The 21,572-nt window shown below is 43.8% G+C and overlaps 1 protein-coding gene across 6 annotated transcripts in view; it reads right to left on the reverse strand.

Annotated features, from left to right (window-relative positions):
- Positions 1-21,572, reverse strand: part of LOC130343140 (microtubule-actin cross-linking factor 1, isoforms 6/7-like) — a 262,925-nt gene that overhangs the window by 128,626 nt on the left and 112,727 nt on the right. For 5 of the 6 annotated variants that reach the window (XR_008882553.1, XM_056554325.1, XM_056554323.1 and 2 more), the window contains 3 exons: positions 18,277-18,841; positions 16,237-16,308; positions 8,961-9,110 (listed from right to left, as the gene is read on the reverse strand). Coding sequence is in view for 5 of the 6 variants with exons in the window: in XM_056554325.1 (XP_056410300.1) it covers positions 8,961-9,110; positions 16,237-16,308; positions 18,277-18,795 (741 nt within the window). In the remaining variant the exon portion in view is untranslated. The remainder of the gene's footprint in view (positions 1-8,960; positions 9,111-16,236; positions 16,309-18,276; positions 18,842-21,572) is intronic. The other variant, XM_056554326.1, reaches the window with a different exon arrangement.

The following is a 21,572-nucleotide window of genomic DNA, read 5'->3' on the forward strand; positions in this document are numbered from 1 at the left end:
ACTATGGGTGAGGACACTGGATGAGGACATTATGGATGTGGACACTTTAGATGAGGATGCCATGGATGAGGACATTATAGATGAGGACACTATGGATTAGGAAACTATGGATAATTACATTATAGATGAGGACATTATAGATTAGGAGACTATGGATGAGGACATTATATATGAGGACATTATGGATGAGGAGACTATGGATGAGGACATTATAGATTAGGGCATTATGGATGAGGACATTATAGATGAAGACACTATAGATGAGAACACTGTGGATGAGGACACTATGGATGAGGATAATATGGATGAGGACACTATGGATGAGGATAATATGGATGAGGACACTGGATGAGGATACTATAGATGAGGACACTATGGATGAGGACATTATAGATTAGGACATTATGGATGAGTACAATATAGATGAGGACATTATAGATGAGGACACTATGGATGAGGACATTATAGATGATGACACTGTGGATGGGGACATTATGGATGAGGACACTATAGATGAGGACATTGTGGATTAGGACATTATGGATGAGGACACTATAGATGAGGACATTATGGATGAGGACATTATGGATGAGGACACTATGGATGAAGGCATTATGGATGAGAACATTATAGATGAGGACATTATGGATGAGGACATGGACGAGGACACTATAAATGAGGACACTAGATGAGGACATTATGGGTGAGGATATTATAGATGAGGACATTATGGATGAGGACATTATGGATGAGGACATGGATGAGGACACTATAAATGATGACACTAGATGAGGACATTATGGGTGAGGATATTAGGGATGAGGACATTATGGATGAGGACAGTATAGATGAGGACATTATGGATGAGGACATGGATGAGGACATTATAGATGAGGACATTATGGATGAGGACATGGATGAGGACATGGATGAGGACACTATAAATGAGGACACTATAGATGAGGACATTATAGATGAGGACACTATGGATGAGGACATTATAGATGAGGACATTATGGATGAGGACATTATAGATGAGGACACTATAAATGAGGACACTATAGATGAGGACATTATAGATGAGGACACTATAGATGAGGACACTATAGATGAGGACACTATGGATGAGGACATTATGGATGATGACACTATAGATGAGGACACTATGGATGAGGAAACTATGGATGAGGAGACTATGGATGAGGACATTATAGATGAGGACACTATGGATGAGGACATTATAAATGAGGACACTTTGGATGAGGACACTATGAATGAGGACACTATGGATGAGGACTTTATAGATGAGGACACTATGGATGAGGACACTATAGATGAGGACATTATAGAGGAGGACACTATGGGTGAGGACACTGGATGAGGACATTATGGATGTGGACACTTTAGATGAGGATGCCATGGATGAGGACATTATAGATGAGGACACTATGGATTAGGAAACTATGGATAATTACATTATAGATGAGGACATTATAGATTAGGAGACTATGGATGAGGACATTATATATGAGGACATTATGGATGAGGAGACTATGGATGAGGACATTATAGATTAGGGCATTATGGATGAGGACATTATAGATGAAGACACTATAGATGAGAACACTGTGGATGAGGACACTATGGATGAGGATACTATGGATGAGGATACTATAGATGAGGACACTATGGATGAGGACATTATAGATTAGGACATTATGGATGAGTACAATATAGATGAGGACACTATAGATGAGGACATTGTGGATTAGGACATTATGGATGAGGACACTATAGATGAGGACATTATGGATGAGGACATTATGGATGAGGACACTATGGATGAAGGCATTATGGATGAGAACATTATAGATGAGGACATTATGGATGAGGACATGGATGAGGACACTATAAATGAGGACACTAGATGAGGACATTATGGGTGAGGATATTATAGATGAGGACATTATGGATGAGGACATTATGGATGAGGACATGGATGAGGACACTATAAATGAGGACACTAGATGAGGACATTATGGGTGAGGATATTAGGGATGAGGACAATATGGATGAGGACAGTATAGATGAGGACATTATGGATGAGGACATGGATGAGGACATTATAGATGAGGACATTATGGATGAGGACATGGATGAGGACATGGATGAGGACACTATAAATGAGGACACTATAGATGAGGACATTATAGATGAGGACATTATAGATGAGGACACTATGGATGAGGACATTATAGATGAGGACATTATAGATGAGGACATTATAGATGAGGACACTATAAATGAGGACACTATAGATGAGGACATTATAGATGAGGACACTATAGATGAGGACACTATAGATGAGGACACTATGGATGAGGACATTATGGATGATGACACTATAGATGAGGACACTATGGATGAGGACATTATAGATTATGTAGATGAGGACATTATGGATGAGGAAAGAGCACACTGAGAGTTGTAGTACTGGCATTTTTACTCTGAAATATAGTAACTCTATGACTGCAGCTTCTGTAGAAGTAAAAGATTCAGCCTTAGGGTCAGTTCCCATGTCCTTATTATTGCTGCAGATCTGCTGTCTGTTATGGCGGTGTTATCCAGTCATGGTATGGTGGTGTTATCCAGTAATGGTATGGCGGTGTTATCCAGTCATTGTATGGAGGTATTGTTTAGTTCTGGTATGGCGGTGTTATCCAGTCATGGTATGGTGGTATTGTTCAGTTCTGGTATGGCAGTGTTATCCAGTCATGGTATGGCGGTGTTGCGCAGTTCTGGTATGGCGGTGTTATCCAGTCATGGTATGGCGGTGTTGTTCAGTTCTGGTATGGCGGTGTTGTCCAGTCATGGTATGGTGGTGTAATCCAGTCATGGTATGGCGGTGTTATCCAGTCATTGCATGGAGGTATTGTTTAGTTCTGGTATGGCGGTGTTATCTAGTCATGATATGGAGGTATTGTTCAGTTCTAGTATGGCAGTGTTATCCAGTCATGGTATGGCGGTGTGGTTCAGTTCTGGTATGGTGGTATTGTTCAGTTCTGGTATGGTGGTGTTATCCAGTCATGGTATGGCGGTGTTGTTCATTTCTGGTATGGTGGTGTTATCTAGTCATGGTATGGTGGTATTGTTCAGTTCTGGTATGGCGGTGTTATCCAGTCATGATATGGCGGTGTTGTTCAGTTCTGGTATGGCGGTGTTATCCAGTCATGGTATGGTGGTATTGTTCAGTTCTGGTATGGCGGTGTTATCCAGTCATGGTATGGCGTTGTTGTTCAGTTCTGGTATGGCGGTGTTATCCAGTCATGATATGGTAGTGTTGTTCAGTTCTGGTATGGCAGTGTTATCCAGTCATGGTATGGCGGTGTTGTTCAGTTCTGGTATGGCAGTGTTATCCAGTCATGGTTTGGCGGTGTTGCGCAGTTCTGGTATGGCGGTGTTATCCAGTCATGATATGGCGGTGTTGTTCAGTTCTAGTATGGCGGTGTTATCCAGTCATGGTATGGTGGTATTGTTCAGTTCTGGTATGGCGGTGTTATCCAGTCATGGTATGGCGGTGTTGTTCAGTTCTGGTATGGTGGTATTGTTCAGTTCTGGTATGGTGGTGTTATCCAGTCATGGTATGGCGGTGTTGTTCATTTCTGGTATGGTGGTGTTATCCAGTCATGGTATGGCAGTGTTGTTCAGTTCTAGTATGGCGGTGTTATCCAGTCATGGTATGGTGGTATTGTTCAGTTCTGGTATGGCGGTGTTATCCAGTCATGGTATGGCGGTGTTGTTCAGTTCTGGTAAGGTGGTGTTATCCAGTCATGGTATGGCGGTGCTATCCAGTCATGGTATGGTGGTATTGTTCAGTTCTGGTATGGCGGTGTTATCCAGTCATGGTATGGTGATATTGTTCAGTTCTGTCATGGCGGTGTTATCCAGTCATTGTATGGCGGTGTTGTTCAGTTCTGGTATGGTGGTATTGTTCAGTTCTGGTATGGCGGTGTTATCCAGTCATGGTATGGCGGTGTTGTTCAGTTCTGGTATGGCGGTGTTATCCAGTCATGATATGGTGGTGTTGTTCAGTTCTGGTATGGCAGTGTTATCCAGTCATGGTATGGCGGTGTTGTTCAGTTCTGGTATGGCAGTGTTATCCAGTCATGGTTTGGCGGTGTTGCGCAGTTCTGGTATGGCGGTGTTATCCAGTCATGGTATGGCGGTGTTGTTCATTTCTGGTATGGTGGTGTTATCCAGTCATGGTATGGCGGTGTTATTCAGTTCTGGTATGGCAGTGTTATCCAGTCATGGTATGGCGGTGTTGTTCAGTTCTGGTATGGTGGTGTTGTTCAGTTCTGGTATGGCAGTGTTATCCAGTCATGGTATGGCGGTGTTGTTCAGTTCTGGTATGGCAGTGTTATCCAGTCATGGTATGGCGGTGTTGTTCAGTTCTGGTATGGCAGTGTTATCCAGTCATGGTATGGCGGTGTTGCGCAGTTCTGGTATGGCGGTGTTATCCAGTCATGGTATGGTGGTGTTGTTCAGTTCTGGTATGGCGGTGTTATCCAGTCATGGTATGGTGGTGTTGTTCAGTTCTGGTAAGGCAGTGTTATCCAGTCATGGTATGGCGGTGTTGTTCAGTTCTGGTATGGCGGTGTTATCTAGTCATGGTATGGCGGTGTTGTTCAGTTCTGGTATGGCGGTGTTATCCAGTCATGGTATGGTGGTGTTGTTCAGTTCTGGTAAGGCAGTGTTATCCAGTCATGGTATGGTGGTATTGTTCAGTTCTGGTATGGTGGTGTTATCCAGTCATGATATGGTGGTGTTGCGCAGTTCTGGTATGGCGGTGTTGTTCAGTTCTGGTATGGCAGTGTTATCCAGTCATGGTATGGCGGTGTTGCGCAGTTCTGGTACGGCGGTGTTGCGCAGTTCTGGTAAGGCAGTGTTATCCAATCATTGTATGGTGGTGTTGTTCAGTTCTGGTATGGCGGTGTTATCCAGTCATAGTATGGTGGTGTTATCCAGTCATGATATGGTGGTATTGTTCAGTTCTGGTATGGCAGTGTTATCCAGTCATGGTATGGCGGTGTTGCGCAGTTCTGGTATGGCAGTGTTATCCAGTCATAGTATGGTGGTGTTATCCAGTCATGGTATGGCAGTGTTATCCAGTCATGGTATGGCGGTGTTATCCAGTCATGGTATGGCAGTGTTATCCAGTCATGGTATGGCAGTGTTATCCAGTCATGGTATGGCGGTGTTGTTCAGTTCTGGTATGGTGGGGTTATCCAGTCATAGTATGGTGGTGTTGCGCAATTCTGGTACGGCGGTGTTGCGCAGTTCTGGTATGGCGGTGTTATCCAGTCATGGTATGGTGGTGTTATCCAGTCATGGTATGGCGGTGTTGCGCAGTTCTGGTACGGCGGTGTTGCGCAGTTCTGGTACGGCGGTGTTGCGCAGTTCTGGTATGGCGGTGTTATCCAGTCATGGTATGGAGGTATTGTTCAGTTCAGGCCACAACACTTTTACTGTGATTTGCTGTGTAATCACTGTAAAATAACATCTTTTTGGCCAAAATCATGGTAAAACCTCAACATGTGAACACAGCTCAACACTGACCAATCATCATTATGACTGTGAATCGTGATGATGACTGGTGAGTAATGATGGGGGCATCTTCAGGCTTAGTGTCTAGGGCAGCAGGGGTCCTGGGCCTATAACATGGGGGCACAGAATGAGCCTACATCTATATGGGTGCACAAAGTGGGTACTTTCACTGTGTGGAGTTTGGCCATTGTGCTGGAGAAAGGAGCTTAATATGTTTGTCTGGCAGGTTCTGTGGAGATGGGTGGCAGGAAAATATAATCATGAATGTCTGGGCCGGATGGAGAAGAAAAATTAAATTAGAGAAGACGTTACCAGATGTAACTATATGATCACTTATATGGTCTACAGAGCCTGTGTACAGCTGGAATCTATCTCTATATGGTCACTGGGGGAATATTTCATCCATGTATACTGGTATTATTGGTAATATTGGTCTCAGTATACAGGATTTGGTCAGTAACAGTATGATAGTAATTTCTATGGTCATGATATTCCTCCTTGTATACTGGTATTATTGGTAATATTGGTCTCGGTATACAGGATTTGGTCAGGAGGATGTTGCAGGCAGCAGAACGTTCTCCCCGGCATCTCCAGACTTTGTCACGTCTGTCACATGTGCTCAGTGTGAACCTGCTTTCATCTGTGAAGAGCACAGGGCGCCAGTGGCGAATTTGCCAATCTTGGTGTTCTCTGGCAAATGCCAAACGTCCTGCACAGTGTTGGGCTGTAAGCACAACCCCCACCTGTGGACGTCGGGCCCTCATACCACCCTCATGGAGTCTGTTTCTGACCGTTTGAGTGGACACATGCACATTTGCGGCCTGTCTCCTGGTAGCGCCTCCATGCTCTGGACACTACGCTGACAGACACAGCAAACCTTCTTGTCACAGCTCGCATTGATGTGCCATCCTGGATGAGCTGCACTACCTGAGCCACTTGTGTGGGTTGTAGACTCCGTCTCATGCTACCACTAGAGTGAAAGCACCGCCAGCATTCAAAAGTGACCAAAACATCAGCCAGGAAGCATAGGAACTGAGAAGTGGTCTGTGGTCACCACCTGCAGAACCACTCCTTTATTGGGGGTGTCTTGCTAATTGGCTATAATTTCCACGTGTTGTCTGTTGCATGTGAATTGATTGTCAATCAGTGTTCTTCCTGAGTGGACAGTGGGATCTCACACAAGTGTCAGTGACTTGTGTTACATTGTGTTGTTACATTGTGTTGTTACATTGTGTTGTTACATTGTGTTGTTACATTGCGTTGTTACATTGCGTTGTTACATTGCGTTGTTACATTGCGTTGTTACATTGCGTTGTTTCATTGCGTTGTTACGTTGCGTTGTTACGTTGTGTTGTTACGTTGTGTTGTTACATGGTGTTGTTACGTTGTGTTGTTACATGGTGTTGTTACGTTGTGTTGTTACGTTGTGTTGTTACGTTGCGTTGTTACATTGCGTTGTTACGTTGCATTGTTACGTTGCGTTGTTACGTTGCGTTGTTACGTTGCGTTGTTACGTTGCGTTGTTACGTTGCGATGTTACATTGCGATGTTACGTTGCGATGTTACATTGTGTTGTTACGTTGCGTTGTTACATTGCGTTGTTACGTTGTGTTGTTACATTGTGTTGTTACATTGCGTTGTTACATTGCGTTGTTACGTTGTGTTGTTACATTGCGTTGTTACATTGCGTTGTTACGTTGTGTTGTTACGTTGTGTTGTTACGTTGTGTTGTTACGTTGTGTTGTTACATTGCGTTGTTACGTTGCGTTGTTACGTTGCGTTGTTACGTTGCGTTGTTACGTTGCGTTGTTACATTGTGTTGTTACGTTGCGTTGTTACGTTGTGTTGTTACATTGTGTTGTTACGTTGTGTTGTTACATTGTGTTGTTACATTGTGTTGTTACGTTGTGTTGTTACGTTGTGTTGTTACGTTGTGTTGTTACGTTGTGTTGTTACGTTGTGTTGTTACATTGTGTTGTTACATTGTGTTGTTACGTTGCGTTGTTACGTTGCGTTGTTACGTTGTGTTGTTACGTTGTGTTGTTACATTGTGTTGTTACATTGTGTTGTTACGTTGTGTTGTTACGTTGTGTTGTTACATTGTGTTGTTACGTTGTGTTGTTACATTGTGTTGTTACATTGTGTTGTTACGTTGTGTTGTTATATTGTGTTGTTACGTTGTGTTGTTACGTTGTGTTGTTACATTGTGTTGTTACGTTGTGTTGTTACGTTGTGTTGTTACATTGTGTTGTTACGTTGTGTTGTTACATTGTGTTGTTACGTTGTGTTGTTACGTTGTGTTGTTACGTTGTGTTGTTACGTTGTGTTGTTACGTTGCGTTGTTACATTGCGTTGTTACATTGTGTTGTTACGTTGTGTTGTTACATTGTGTTGTTACGTTGTGTTGTTACATTGCGTTGTTACGTTGTGTTGTTACATTGCGTTGTTACATTGTGTTGTTACGCTGCGTTGTTACGTTGCGTTGTTACGTTGTGTTGTTACATTGTGTTGTTAAGTTGTGTTGTTACGTTGTGTTGTTACGTTGCGTTGTTACGTTGTGTTGTTACGCTGCGTTGTTACGTTGCGTTGTTACATTGTGTTGTTACATTGTGTTGTTACGTTGTGTTGTTACGTTGCGTTGTTACATTGTGTTGTTACATTGTGTTGTTACGTTGTGTTGTTACGTTGTGTTGTTACATTGCGTTGTTACATTGTGTTGTTACGCTGCGTTGTTACGTTGCGTTGTTACGTTGTGTTGTTACATTGTGTTGTTACGTTGTGTTGTTACGTTGTGTTGTTACGTTGCGTTGTTACGTTGTGTTGTTACGCTGCGTTGTTACGTTGCGTTGTTACATTGTGTTGTTACATTGTGTTGTTACGTTGTGTTGTTACGTTGCGTTGTTACATTGTGTTGTTACATTGTGTTGTTACGTTGTGTTGTTACGTTGTGTTGTTACATTGTGTTGTTACATTGTGTTGTTACGTTGTGTTGTTACGTTGTGTTGTTACGTTGTGTTGTTACATTGTGTTGTTACATTGTGTTGTTACATTGTGTTGTTACGTTGTGTTGTTACGTTGTGTTGTTACATTGCGTTGTTACATTGTGTTGTTACGCTGCGTTGTTACGTTGCGTTGTTACATTGTGTTGTTACATTGTGTTGTTACGTTGTGTTGTTACGTTGTGTTGTTACGTTGCGTTGTTACGTTGTGTTGTTACATTGTGTTGTGTTCCCTTTATTTTTTTGTATTTCATTGTATATAATACAGGTTACAGATTATGTAGGTGAGAACGCTCTACAGTCCCATATATACCCTCGTCCCCTAGAGCCCTGTGGGGTGAATCCCCGTCACACCTTCTGTTCCTGGAGCTGAGCCTTCACCACCTTGGCCTCTGAGGAGGGCGGCTTTTGGGCCTCCATCAGATCCTCCATTTCGGACACCCAGCTGAGGACAGTCTCCTGGCTCTCGGGTGGTTCTGGTAGTGCCAGGGCATGCTGGGAAACCTGCGGGAGAGCAGAGCGGAGATGTCACCGTGTTTCACCCGGGATAACACATCTATACCCTGTGATGTCATCGTATATATATATCACCCGGGATAACACATCTATACCCTGTGATGTCATCGTATATATCACCCGGGATAACACATCTATACCCTGTGATGTCATCGTATATATATCACCCGGGATAACACATCTATACCCTGTGATGTCACCGTATATATATATCACCCGGGATAACACATCTATACCCTGTGATGTCACCGTATATATATATCACCCGGGATAACACATCTATACCCTGTGATGTCATCGTATATATATATCACCCGGGATAACACATCTATACCCTGTGATGTCATCGTATATATATATCACCCGGGATAACACATCTATACCCTGTGATGTCATCGTATATATCACCCAGGATAACACATCTATACCCTGTGATGTCATTGTATATATCACCCGGGATAACACATCTATACCCTGTGATGTCATTGTATATATATATCACCCGGGATAACACATCTATACCCTGTGATGTCATCGTATATATATCACCCGGGATAACACATCTATACCCTGTGATGTCATCGTATATATATCACCCGGGATAACACATCTATACCCTGTGATGTCATTGTATATATATATCACCCCGGATAACACATCTATACCCTGTGATGTCATTGTATATATCACCCGGGATAACACATCTATACCCTGTGATGTCATTGTATATATCACCCGGGATAACACATCTATACCCTGTGATGTCATTGTATATATATATCACCCCGGATAACACATCTATACCCTGTGATGTCATTGTATATATCACCCGGGATAACACATCTATACCCTGTGATGTCATTGTATATATCACCCGGGATAATACATCTATACCCTGTGATGTCACCGTATATTCCACCCAGGATAACACATCTATACCCTGTGATGTCATCGTATATATATCACCCGGGATAACACATCTATACCCTGTGATGTCATCGTATATATCACCCGGGATAACACATCTATACCCTGTGATGTCATTGTATATATATATCACCCGGGATAACACATCTATACCCTGTGATGTCATCGTATATATATCACCCGGGATAACACATCTATACCCTGTGATGTCACCGTATATATCACCCGGGATAACACATCTATACCCTGTGATGTCATCGTATATATATCACCCGGGATAACACATCTATACCCTGTGATGTCACCGTATATATCACCCGGGATAACACATCTATACCCTGTGATGTCACCGTATATATCACCCGGGATAACACATCTATACCCTGTGATGTCACCGTATATATCACCCGGGATAATACATCTATACCCTGTGATGTCATCGTATATATCACCCGGGATAACACATCTATACCCTGTGATGTCATCGTATATATATCACCCGGGATAACACATCTATACCCTGTGATGTCACCGTATATATATATCACCCGGGATAACACATCTATACCCTGTGATGTCATTGTATATATCACCCGGGATAACACATCTATACCCTGTGATGTCATTGTATATATCACCCGGGATAACACATCTATACCCTGTGATGTCACCGTATATATCACCCGGAATAACACATCTATACCCTGTGATGTCATCGTATATATCACCCCGGATAACACATCTATACCCTGTGATGTCATCGTATATATCACCCGGGATAACACATCTATACCCTGTGATGTCATCGTATATATCACTCGGGATAACACATCTATACCCTGTGATGTCATCGTATATATCACCCGGGATAACACATCTATACCCTGTGATGTCATTGTATATATCACCCGGGATAACACATCTATACCCTGTGATGTAATTGTATATATCACCCGGGATAACACATCTATACCCTGTGATGTCATCGTATATATCACCCGGGATAACACATCTATACCCTGTGATGTCATTGTATATATCACCCGGGATAACACATCTATACCCTGTGATGTCACCGTATATATATATCACCCGGGATAACACATCTATACCCTGTGATGTCATTGTATATATATATATCACCCGGGATAACACATCTATACCCTGTGATGTCATCGTATATATCACCCCGGATAACACATCTATACCCTGTGATGTCATTGTATATATCACCCGGGATAACACATCTATACCCTGTGATGTCATTGTATATATCACCCGGGATAACACATCTATACCCTGTGATGTCATTGTATATATCACCCGGGATAACACATCTATACCCTGTGATGTCATCGTATATATATATCACCCGGGATAGCACATCTATACCCTGTGATGTCATCGTATATATATATCACCCGGGATAGCACATCTATACCATGTGATGTCACCGTATATATCACCCGGGATAACACATCTATACCCTGTGATGTCACCGTATATACCACCCAGGATAACACATCTATACCCTGTGATGTCATTGTATATATCACCCGGGATAACACATCTATACCCTGTGATGTAATTGTATATATCACCCCGGATAACACATCTATACCCTGTGATGTCATCGTATATATCACCCGGGATAACACATCTATACCCTGTGATGTCATTGTATATATCACCCGGGATAACACATCTATACCCTGTGATGTCATTGTATATATCACCCGGGATAACACATCTATACCCTGTGATGTCATTGTATATATCACCCGGGATAACACATCTATATCCTGTGATGTCATTGTATATATCACCCCGGATAACACATCTATACCCTGTGATGTCACCGTATATATCACCCGGGATAACACATCTATACCCTGTGATGTCATTGTATATATCACCCCGGATAACACATCTATACCCTGTGATGTCACCGTATATACCACCCAGGATAACACATCTATACCCTGTGATGTCATTGTATATATCACCCCGGATAACACATCTATACCCTGTGATGTCATTGTATATATCACCCCGGATAACACATCTATACCCTGTGATGTCACCGTATATATCACCCGGGATAACACATCTATACCCTGTGATGTCACCGTATATATCACCCAGGATAACACATCTATACCCTGTGATGTCATTGTATATATCACCCCGGATAACACATCTATACCCTGTGATGTCATCGTATATATCACCCGGGATAACACATCTATACCCTGTGATGTCATTGTATATATCACCCGGGATAACACATCTATACCCTGTGATGTCATTGTATATATCACCCGGGATAATACATCTATACCCTGTGATGTCATTGTATATATCACCCGGGATAACACATCTATACCCTGTGATGTCACCGTATATATATATCACCCGGGATAACACATCTATACCCTGTGATGTCATTGTATATACCACCCAGGATAACACATCTATACCCTGTGATGTCACCGTATATACCACCCAGGATAACACATCTATACCCTGTGATGTCATCGTATATATCACCCGGGATAACACATCTATACCCTGTGATGTCACCGTATATATATCACCCGGGATAACACATCTATACCCTGTGATGTCATTGTATATATCAACCAGGTTAACACATCTATACCCTGTGATGTCATTGTATATATCACCCGGGATAACACATCTATACCCTGTGATGTCATTGTATATATCACCCAGGATAACACATCTATACCATGTGATGTCATTGAATATATCACCCGGGATAACACATCTATACCCTGTGATGTCATTGTATATATCACCCAGGATAACACATCTATACCATGTGATGTCACCGTATATATATATCACCCGGGATAACACATCTATACCCTGTGATGTCATTGTATATATCACCCGGGATAACACATCTATACCCTGTGATGTCATTGTATATATATATGACCCAGGATAACACATCTATACCCTGTGATGTCATTGTATATATATCACCCGGGATAACACATCTATACCCTGTGATGTCATTGTATATATCACCCGGGATAACACATCTATACCCTGTGATGTCACCGTATATACCACCCAGGATAACACATCTATACCCTGTGATGTCACCGTATATATCACCCGGGATAACACATCTATACCCTGTGATGTCACCGTATATACCACCCAGGATAATACATCTATACCCTGTGATGTCATCGTATATATCACCCGGGATAACACATCTATACCCTGTGATGTCATTGTATATATCACCCGGGATAACACATCTATACCCTGTGATGTCACCGTATATACCACCCAGGATAACACATCTATACCCTGTGATGTCATTGTATATATCACCCAGGATAACACATCTATACCCTGTGATGTCATTGTATATACCACCCAGGATAACACATCTATACCCTGTGATGTCACCGTATATACCACCCAGGATAACACATCTATACTCTGTGATGTCATTGTATATATCACCTGGGATAACACATCTATACCCTGTGATGTCATTGTATATACCACCCAGGATAACACATCTATACCCTGTGATGTCATTGTATATATCAACCAGGTTAACACATCTATACCCTATGATGTCATTGTATATATCACCCGGGATAACACATCTATACCCTGTGATGTCATCGTATATATCACCCAGGATAACACATCTATACCCTGTGATGTCATTGTATATATCACCCGGGATAACACATCTATACCCTGTGATGTCATTGTATATATATATGACCCAGGATAACACATCTATACCCTGTGATGTCATCGTATATATCACCCGGGATAACACATCTATACCATGTGATGTCACCGTATATATATATCACCCGGGATAACACATCTATACCCTGTGATGTCATTGTATATATCACCCGGGATAACACATCTATACCCTGTGATGTCATTGTATATATATATGACCCAGGATAACACATCTATACCCTGTGATGTCATTGTATATATATCACCCGGGATAACACATCTATACCCTGTGATGTCATTGTATATATCACCCGGGATAACACATCTATACCCTGTGATGTCACCGTATATACCACCCAGGATAACACATCTATACCCTGTGATGTCACCGTATATATATATCACCCGGGATAACACATCTATACCCTGTGATGTCACCGTATATATCACCCGGGATAACACATCTATACCCTGTGATGTCATTGTATATATCACCCAGGATAACACATCTATACCCTGTGATGTCACCGTATATATCACCCGGGATAACACATCTATACCCTGTGATGTCACCGTATATACCACCCAGGATAACACATCTATACCCTGTGATGTCATTGTATATATCACCCGGGATAACACATCTATACCCTGTGATGTCATTGTATATATCACCCGGGATAACACATCTATACCCTGTGATGTCACCGTATATATCACCCGGGATAACACATCTATACCCTGTGATGTCATTGTATATATCACCCGGGATAACACATCTATACCATGTGATGTCATTGAATATATCACCCGGGATAACACATCTATACCCTGTGATGTCATTGTATATATCACCCCGGATAACACATCTATACCATGTGATGTCACCGTATATATATATCACCCGGGATAACACATCTATACCCTGTGATGTCATCGTATATATCACCCGGGATAACACATCTATACCCTGTGATGTCATCGTATATATCACCCGGGATAACACATCTATACCATGTGATGTCACTGTATATATCACCCCGGATAACACATCTATACCCTGTGATGTCACTGTATATATCACCCCGGATAACACATCTATACCCTGTGATGTCACCGTATATACCACCCAGGATAACACATCTATACTCTGTGATGTCATCGTACAAATCACCCGGGATAACACATCTATACCCTGTGATGTCATTGTATATATCACCCGGGATAACACATCTATACCCTGTGATGTCATTGTATATATCACCTGGGATAACACATCTATACCCTGTGATGTCATTGTATATATCACCCGGGATAACACATCTATACCCTGTGATGTCATTGTATATATCACCCGGGATAACACATCTATACCCTGTGATGTCATTGTATATATCACCCGGGATAACACATCTATGCCATGTGATGTCATTGTATATATCACCCGGGATAACACATCTATACCCTGTGATGTCACTGTATATATCACCCAGGATAACACATCTATACCATGTGATGTCACCGTATATACCACCCAGGATAACACATCTATACCCTGTGATGTCACCGTATATACCACCCAGGATAACACATCTATACCCTGTGATGTCATTGTATATATCACCCGGGATAACACATCTATACCCTGTGATGTCACCGTATATATCACCCGGGATAACACATCTATACCCTGTGATGTCACCGTATATATCACCCGGGATAACACATCTATACCCTGTGATGTCATTGTATATATCACCCGGGATAACACATCTATACCCTGTGATGTCACTGTATATATCACCCGGGATAACACATCTATACCCTGTGATGTCATTGTATATATCACCCGGGATAACACATCTATACCCTGTGATGTCACTGTATATATCACCCGGGATAATACATCTATACCCTGTGATGTCATTGTATATATCACCCGGGATAACACATCTATACCCTGTGATGTCATTGTATATACCACCCAGGATAACACATCTATACCCTGTGATGTCATTGTATATATCACCCGGGATAACACATCTATACCCTGTGATGTCACCGTATATACCACCCAGGATAACACATCTATACCCTGTGATGTCACCGTATATATCACCCGGGATAACACATCTATACCCTGTGATGTCAGTGTATATATATATCACCCGGTATAACACATCTATACCCTGTGATGTCATCGTATATATCACCCGGGATAACACATCTATACCCTGTGATGTCACCGTATATACCACCCAGGATAACACATCTATACCCTGTGATGTCACCGTATATATCACCTGGGATAACACATCTATACCCTGTGATGTCACCGTATATATCACCCGGGATAACACATCTATACCCTGTGATGTCACCGTATATATCACCCGGGATAATACATCTATACAGCACAGAATACTCCATATAATACCGTCTTGCTGTACGCGTCCCATTTTCCCATTTGATACTGAGATTCCGTCTGGGCCTCGCGACTCGTCTGGACCTGGAAACAGAGGGAAGTTCTGGATGTTACATGTGAGCGCGCAGTCATGTGATCAGATCTGTGTATAAGATGAAGGAGACCTCAAGGGTCCGCAACCAATACCCCGAATTATACACTGCAGTCCACACCCCGCTGACACAGGAGCCATATACTGCCCTGATACACTGTAACAAACCTGCAGCCTGGTCAGGTACAATAGTGGGGTGCTCTCACACAGTGCAGTACTGCACAACTCATCTCTTCTGAGCTACAATTACTGACGAAACACAAAAAAATGGTGGACAAGTTGTCACGTCTGATTAAAATAGCAAATTTAGGTCACTGAAATGAATGGCGCCGCTTTTCTCCGCTACAGTATATGTCAGCATCCTGCACCGCGCCGTACAGGTTTGGGGCTGTGTTCACACATTCAGGTGTAGTAGAAGCTTTTTTAATATATTCTGATCCATTACGATCCTTTGTGTTCACACACGATATAAATGTATTCACACCGGAGCATCCGCAGCGTCTGACACACAGAGTTACAGCAGAGGAAGCTCCCTGCTGCTGCCGCCATATCTCTGTGTGTCTGCTTGTGACTGCTGGCGGGAAATACGCAGATACCAGGCACACAGAGATACAGCAGAGGAAGCTCCCTGCTGCTGCCGCCATATCTCTGTGTGTCTGCTTGTGACTGCTGGCGGGAAATACGCAGATACCAGGCACACAGAGATACAGTGTCAGCAGCAGCAGAGATTCCTCTGCCGTAACTCTGTGTGTCAGACGCTGCGGATGCTCCCGTGTGAATACATCCTATAACTACATTTTATCAGTTACAAAAATCGGTTCAAAATCAGATGATTGGTGACCTGGAGGCTCCGCCTACTGCGACTTTACATTATAACAGAGTGTACAGAGGAGATAGGGGCCCCCGGGGTGTACAAAGAAGAGAGGGGCCCCTGGGGTATACAGAGAATAGAGGGGCCCTGGGTGTACAGAGGAGAGAGGGGCCCATGGGGTGTACAAAGAAGAGAGGGGCCCCTGGGGTATACAGAGAACAGAGGGGCCCTGGGTGTACAGAGGAGAGAGGGGCCCCTGGGGTATACAGAGAACAGAGGGGCCCTGGGTGTACAGAGGAGAGAGGGGCCCCTGGGGTATACAGAGGACAGAGGGGCCCTGGGTGTACAGAGATGAGAGGGGCCCCTGGGGTATACAGAGAACAGAGGGGCCCTGGGTGTACAGAGGAGAGAGGGGCCCCTGGGGTATACAGAGAACAGAGGGGCCCTGGGTGTACAGAGGAGAGAGGGGCCCCTGGGGTATACAGAGAACAGAGGGGCCCTGGGTGTACAGAGGAGAGAGGGGCCCCTGGGGTATACAGAGGACAGAGGGGCCCTGGGTGTACAGAGATGAGAGGGGCCCCTGGGGTATACAGAGAACAGAGGGGCCCTGGGTGTACAGAGGAGAGAGGGGCCCCTGGGGTATACAGAGGACAGAGGGGCCCTGGGTGTACAGAGATGAGAGGGGCCCCTGGGGTATACAGAGAACAGAGGGGCCCTGGGTGTACAGAGGAGAGAGGGGCCCCTTGGGTGTACAAAGAAGAGAGGGGCCCCTGGGGTATACAGAGAACAGAGGGGCCCTGGGTGTACAGAGGAGAGAGGGGCCCCCGGGGTGTACAGAGAAGAGAGAGGCCCCTGGAGTATACAGATAAGAGAGGGGATCCTTGGGTATACAGAGATGAAAGGGGCCCCTGGGGTATACAGAGATGAGAGGGTCCCTGGGTGTACAGAAAAGATGGGGTCCCCGGGTGTGTACAGAAAAGAGAGGGGCCTATTGTTGAGGGGCCCTTATGACTTGTGGACCCTTGGTGGTCAGGGACTACACAGACATCGACCATCCATGAGATTTATAAACAATCCCTTTATTTCGACCAATCAGAAACCAGACTGAGATCACATGACGGGATGGTAGCTCTCTCCATGGGGTATTAACCTCAGCCAGCTCTCCGGCGCACTCGGTCAGCACTTTCACCGTCCTGGTGATGATGGGTTCTCCGCTCTTGTCTCCGCTCGGATACTGCGTTACCTCCACAATCTCGGTCACCACGGTCTCCGTCACCTCCGTCACTTCTGTCACCTCCCTGGTGGCGAGCGGCGGCTTCCATGACCAGCTGCCCCCGGAGGCCCTCTGTAGGGTTCCCCTCTGCGGGGTCCACACATTGCAGCTGTGATCCGGCGTGGACCTAGGGGTCTCCTTCTGGGCCGGGGGGACGTTGGCGTCCGCATTGTTCTGTTTGGGCAATGGATCTTTGGCGGTCTGGGCCGCGTTTAGTTCCTTGTCGATCACCAGCTCGTTCTTCTTGTCCGCGGACGCGGCGCCGGCCTCTACGTTATTCCTCACGCTCTGGATGTCGATGATGGATTCCTTCTTCATGCAGCATTCCTTCAGGAAACGCTGAGACTTGTGGTTCTTGTCCCCCAGGCAGCTGGGCCGGCTGACAGAATTACCCATGATCCCCGGATGGCAGAGGACGGTCAGACATCAGTGCAGCTCCGGCCTGAAACGGAAACAATATTATCGAGGTTATTATGTGCAACTAACAAACTCTGTGCTATATTCTCATCATTAATATCCCTGCATCCTGTCAGTGAATGGAAACAGGTCATAGAAGAGGATAAAGACTTTATACTGCTCACAGCTGAGGGTGTGTTACACTTGTATCCTCCATGAGCTAAAGGGTCTGGAGTCTGATAAGTAATGATACATTGTAACGATTGAGGATATCCTCTGTGAGCTAAAGGGTCTGGAGTCTGATAAGTGCTGACACTGATACATTGTAATGATTGAGGATATCCTCTGTGAGCTAAAGTGTCTGGAGTCTGATCAGTGCTGACACTGATACATTGTAATGATTGAGGATATCCTCTGTGAGCTAAAGTGTCTGGAGTCTGATCAGTGCTGACACTGATACATTGTAATGATTGAGGATATCCTCTGTGAGCTAAAGTGTCTGGAGTCTGATCAGTGCTGACACTGATACATTGTAATGATTGAGGATATCCTCTGTGAGCTAAAGGGTCTGGAGTCTGATCAGTGCTGACACCGATACATTGTAATGATTGAGGATATCCTCTGTGAGCTAAAGGGTCTGGAGTCTGATCAGTGCTGACACTGATACATTGTTATGATTGAGGATATCCTCTGTGAGCTAAAGGGTCTGGAGTCTGATCAGTGCTGACACTGATACATTGTAATGATTGAGGATATCCTCTGTGAGCTAAAGGGCCTGGAGTCTGATAAGTAATGATACTGATACATTGTAACGATTGAGGATATCCTCTGTGAGCTAAAGGGTCTGGAGTCTGATAAGTGCTGACACTGATACATTGTAATGATTGAGGATATCCTCTGTGAGCTAAAGTGTCTGGAGTCTGATCAGTGCTGACACTGATACATTGTAATGATTGAGGATATCCTCTGTGAGCTAAAGGGTCTGGAGTCTGATCAGTGCTGACACCGATACATTGTAATGATTGAGGATATCCTCTGTGAGCTAAAGGGTCTGGAGTCTGATCAGTGCTGACACTGATACATTGTTATGATTGAGGATATCCTCTGTGAGCTAAAGGGCCTGGAGTCTGATCAGTGCTGACACTGATACATTGTAATGATTGAGGATATCCTCTGTGAGCTAAAGGGCCTGGAGTCTGATAAGTAATGATACTGATACATTGTAACGATTGAGAATATCCTCTGTGAGCTAAAGGGTCTGGAGTCTGATAAGTGCTGACACTGATACATTGTAATGATTGAGGATATCCTCTGTGAGCTAAAGTGTCTGGAGTCTGATCAGTGCTGACACTGATACATTGTAATGATTGAGGATATCCTCTGTGAGCTAAAGGGTCTGGAGTCTGATCAGTGCTGACACCGATACATTGTAATGATTGAGGATATCCTCTGTGAGCTAAAGGGTCTGGAGTCTGATCAGTGCTGACACTGATACATTGTTATGATTGAGGATATCCTCTGTGAGCTAAAGGGTCTGGAGTCTGATCAGTGCTGACACTGATACATTGTAATGATTGAGGATATCCTCTGTGAGCTAAAGGGCCTGGAGTCTGATAAGTAATTATACTGATACATTGTAACGATTGAGGATATCCTCTGTGAGCTAAAGGGTCTGGAGTCTGATAAGTAATTATACTGATACATTGTAACGATTGAGGTTATCCTCTGTGAGCTAAATGGTCTGGAGTCTGATAAGTGCTGATACTGATACATTGTAACGATTGAGGATATCCTCTGTGAGCTAAAGGGTCTGGAGTCTGATAAGTAATGATACTGATACATTGTGACAGATGAGGATATCCTCTGTGAGCTAAAGTGTCTGGAGTCTGATCAATGCTGATACTGATACATTGTGACGGATGAGGATATCCTCTGTGAGCTAAGGAGTCTGGAGTCTGATAAGTAATGATACTGATACATTGTGACAGATGAGGATATCCTCTGTGAGCTAAGGAGTCTGGAGTCTGATCAATGCCGATGCTGATACATTGTAACAATTGAGGATATCCTCTCTGAGCTAAGGAGTCTGGAGTCTGATCAATGCCGATACTGATACATTGTAACAATTGAGGATATCCTCTGTGAGCTAAAGGGTCTGGAGTCTGATAAGTAATGATACTGATACATTGTGACGGATGAGGATACCCTGTGTGAGCTAAAGGATCTGGAGTCTGATCAATGCCGATAGTGATACATTGTAATTATTGAGGATATCCTCTGTGAGCTAAAGGGTCTGGAGTATGATCAGTGCTGACACTGATACATTGTAATGATTGAGGATATCCTCTGTGAGCTAAAGGGTCTTGAGTCTGATCTGTGCTTATACTGATACATTGTGACGGATGAGGATATCCTCTGTGAGCTAAAGTGTTTTGTGCCTGATTTGTGCTGATACTGATAGACTGTAACAGCTGAGGGTTTGTTACACTTGTGTGGTGGCCCAGTAAGGGAGTTTGTGGTAGCCCAGTAGGGGATGGTGTTTCCCCGTACCTCTCCTGTCCTGTCAAGCGGTGTCCCTTCATGTCCCCAGGGCCCCCCCTCCAGTGTTACCCACAGTGTACAGATGTTATACATTAAAAGTGTACTGTTTCTTTAATTGCTATGACCATGTGATTGTTACCCAGGAGACACTAGTGACCAGGTGACCCCCTTAGTGACCTATGGGATCTTTGCTAGACACCCCCATAAAACCAGGGGAGGGGCTACAATCTCTCTTC

This window comes from Hyla sarda, unplaced genomic scaffold (genome assembly GCF_029499605.1).
Source record: "Hyla sarda isolate aHylSar1 unplaced genomic scaffold, aHylSar1.hap1 scaffold_67, whole genome shotgun sequence".
NCBI lineage: Eukaryota > Metazoa > Chordata > Amphibia > Anura > Hylidae > Hyla > Hyla sarda.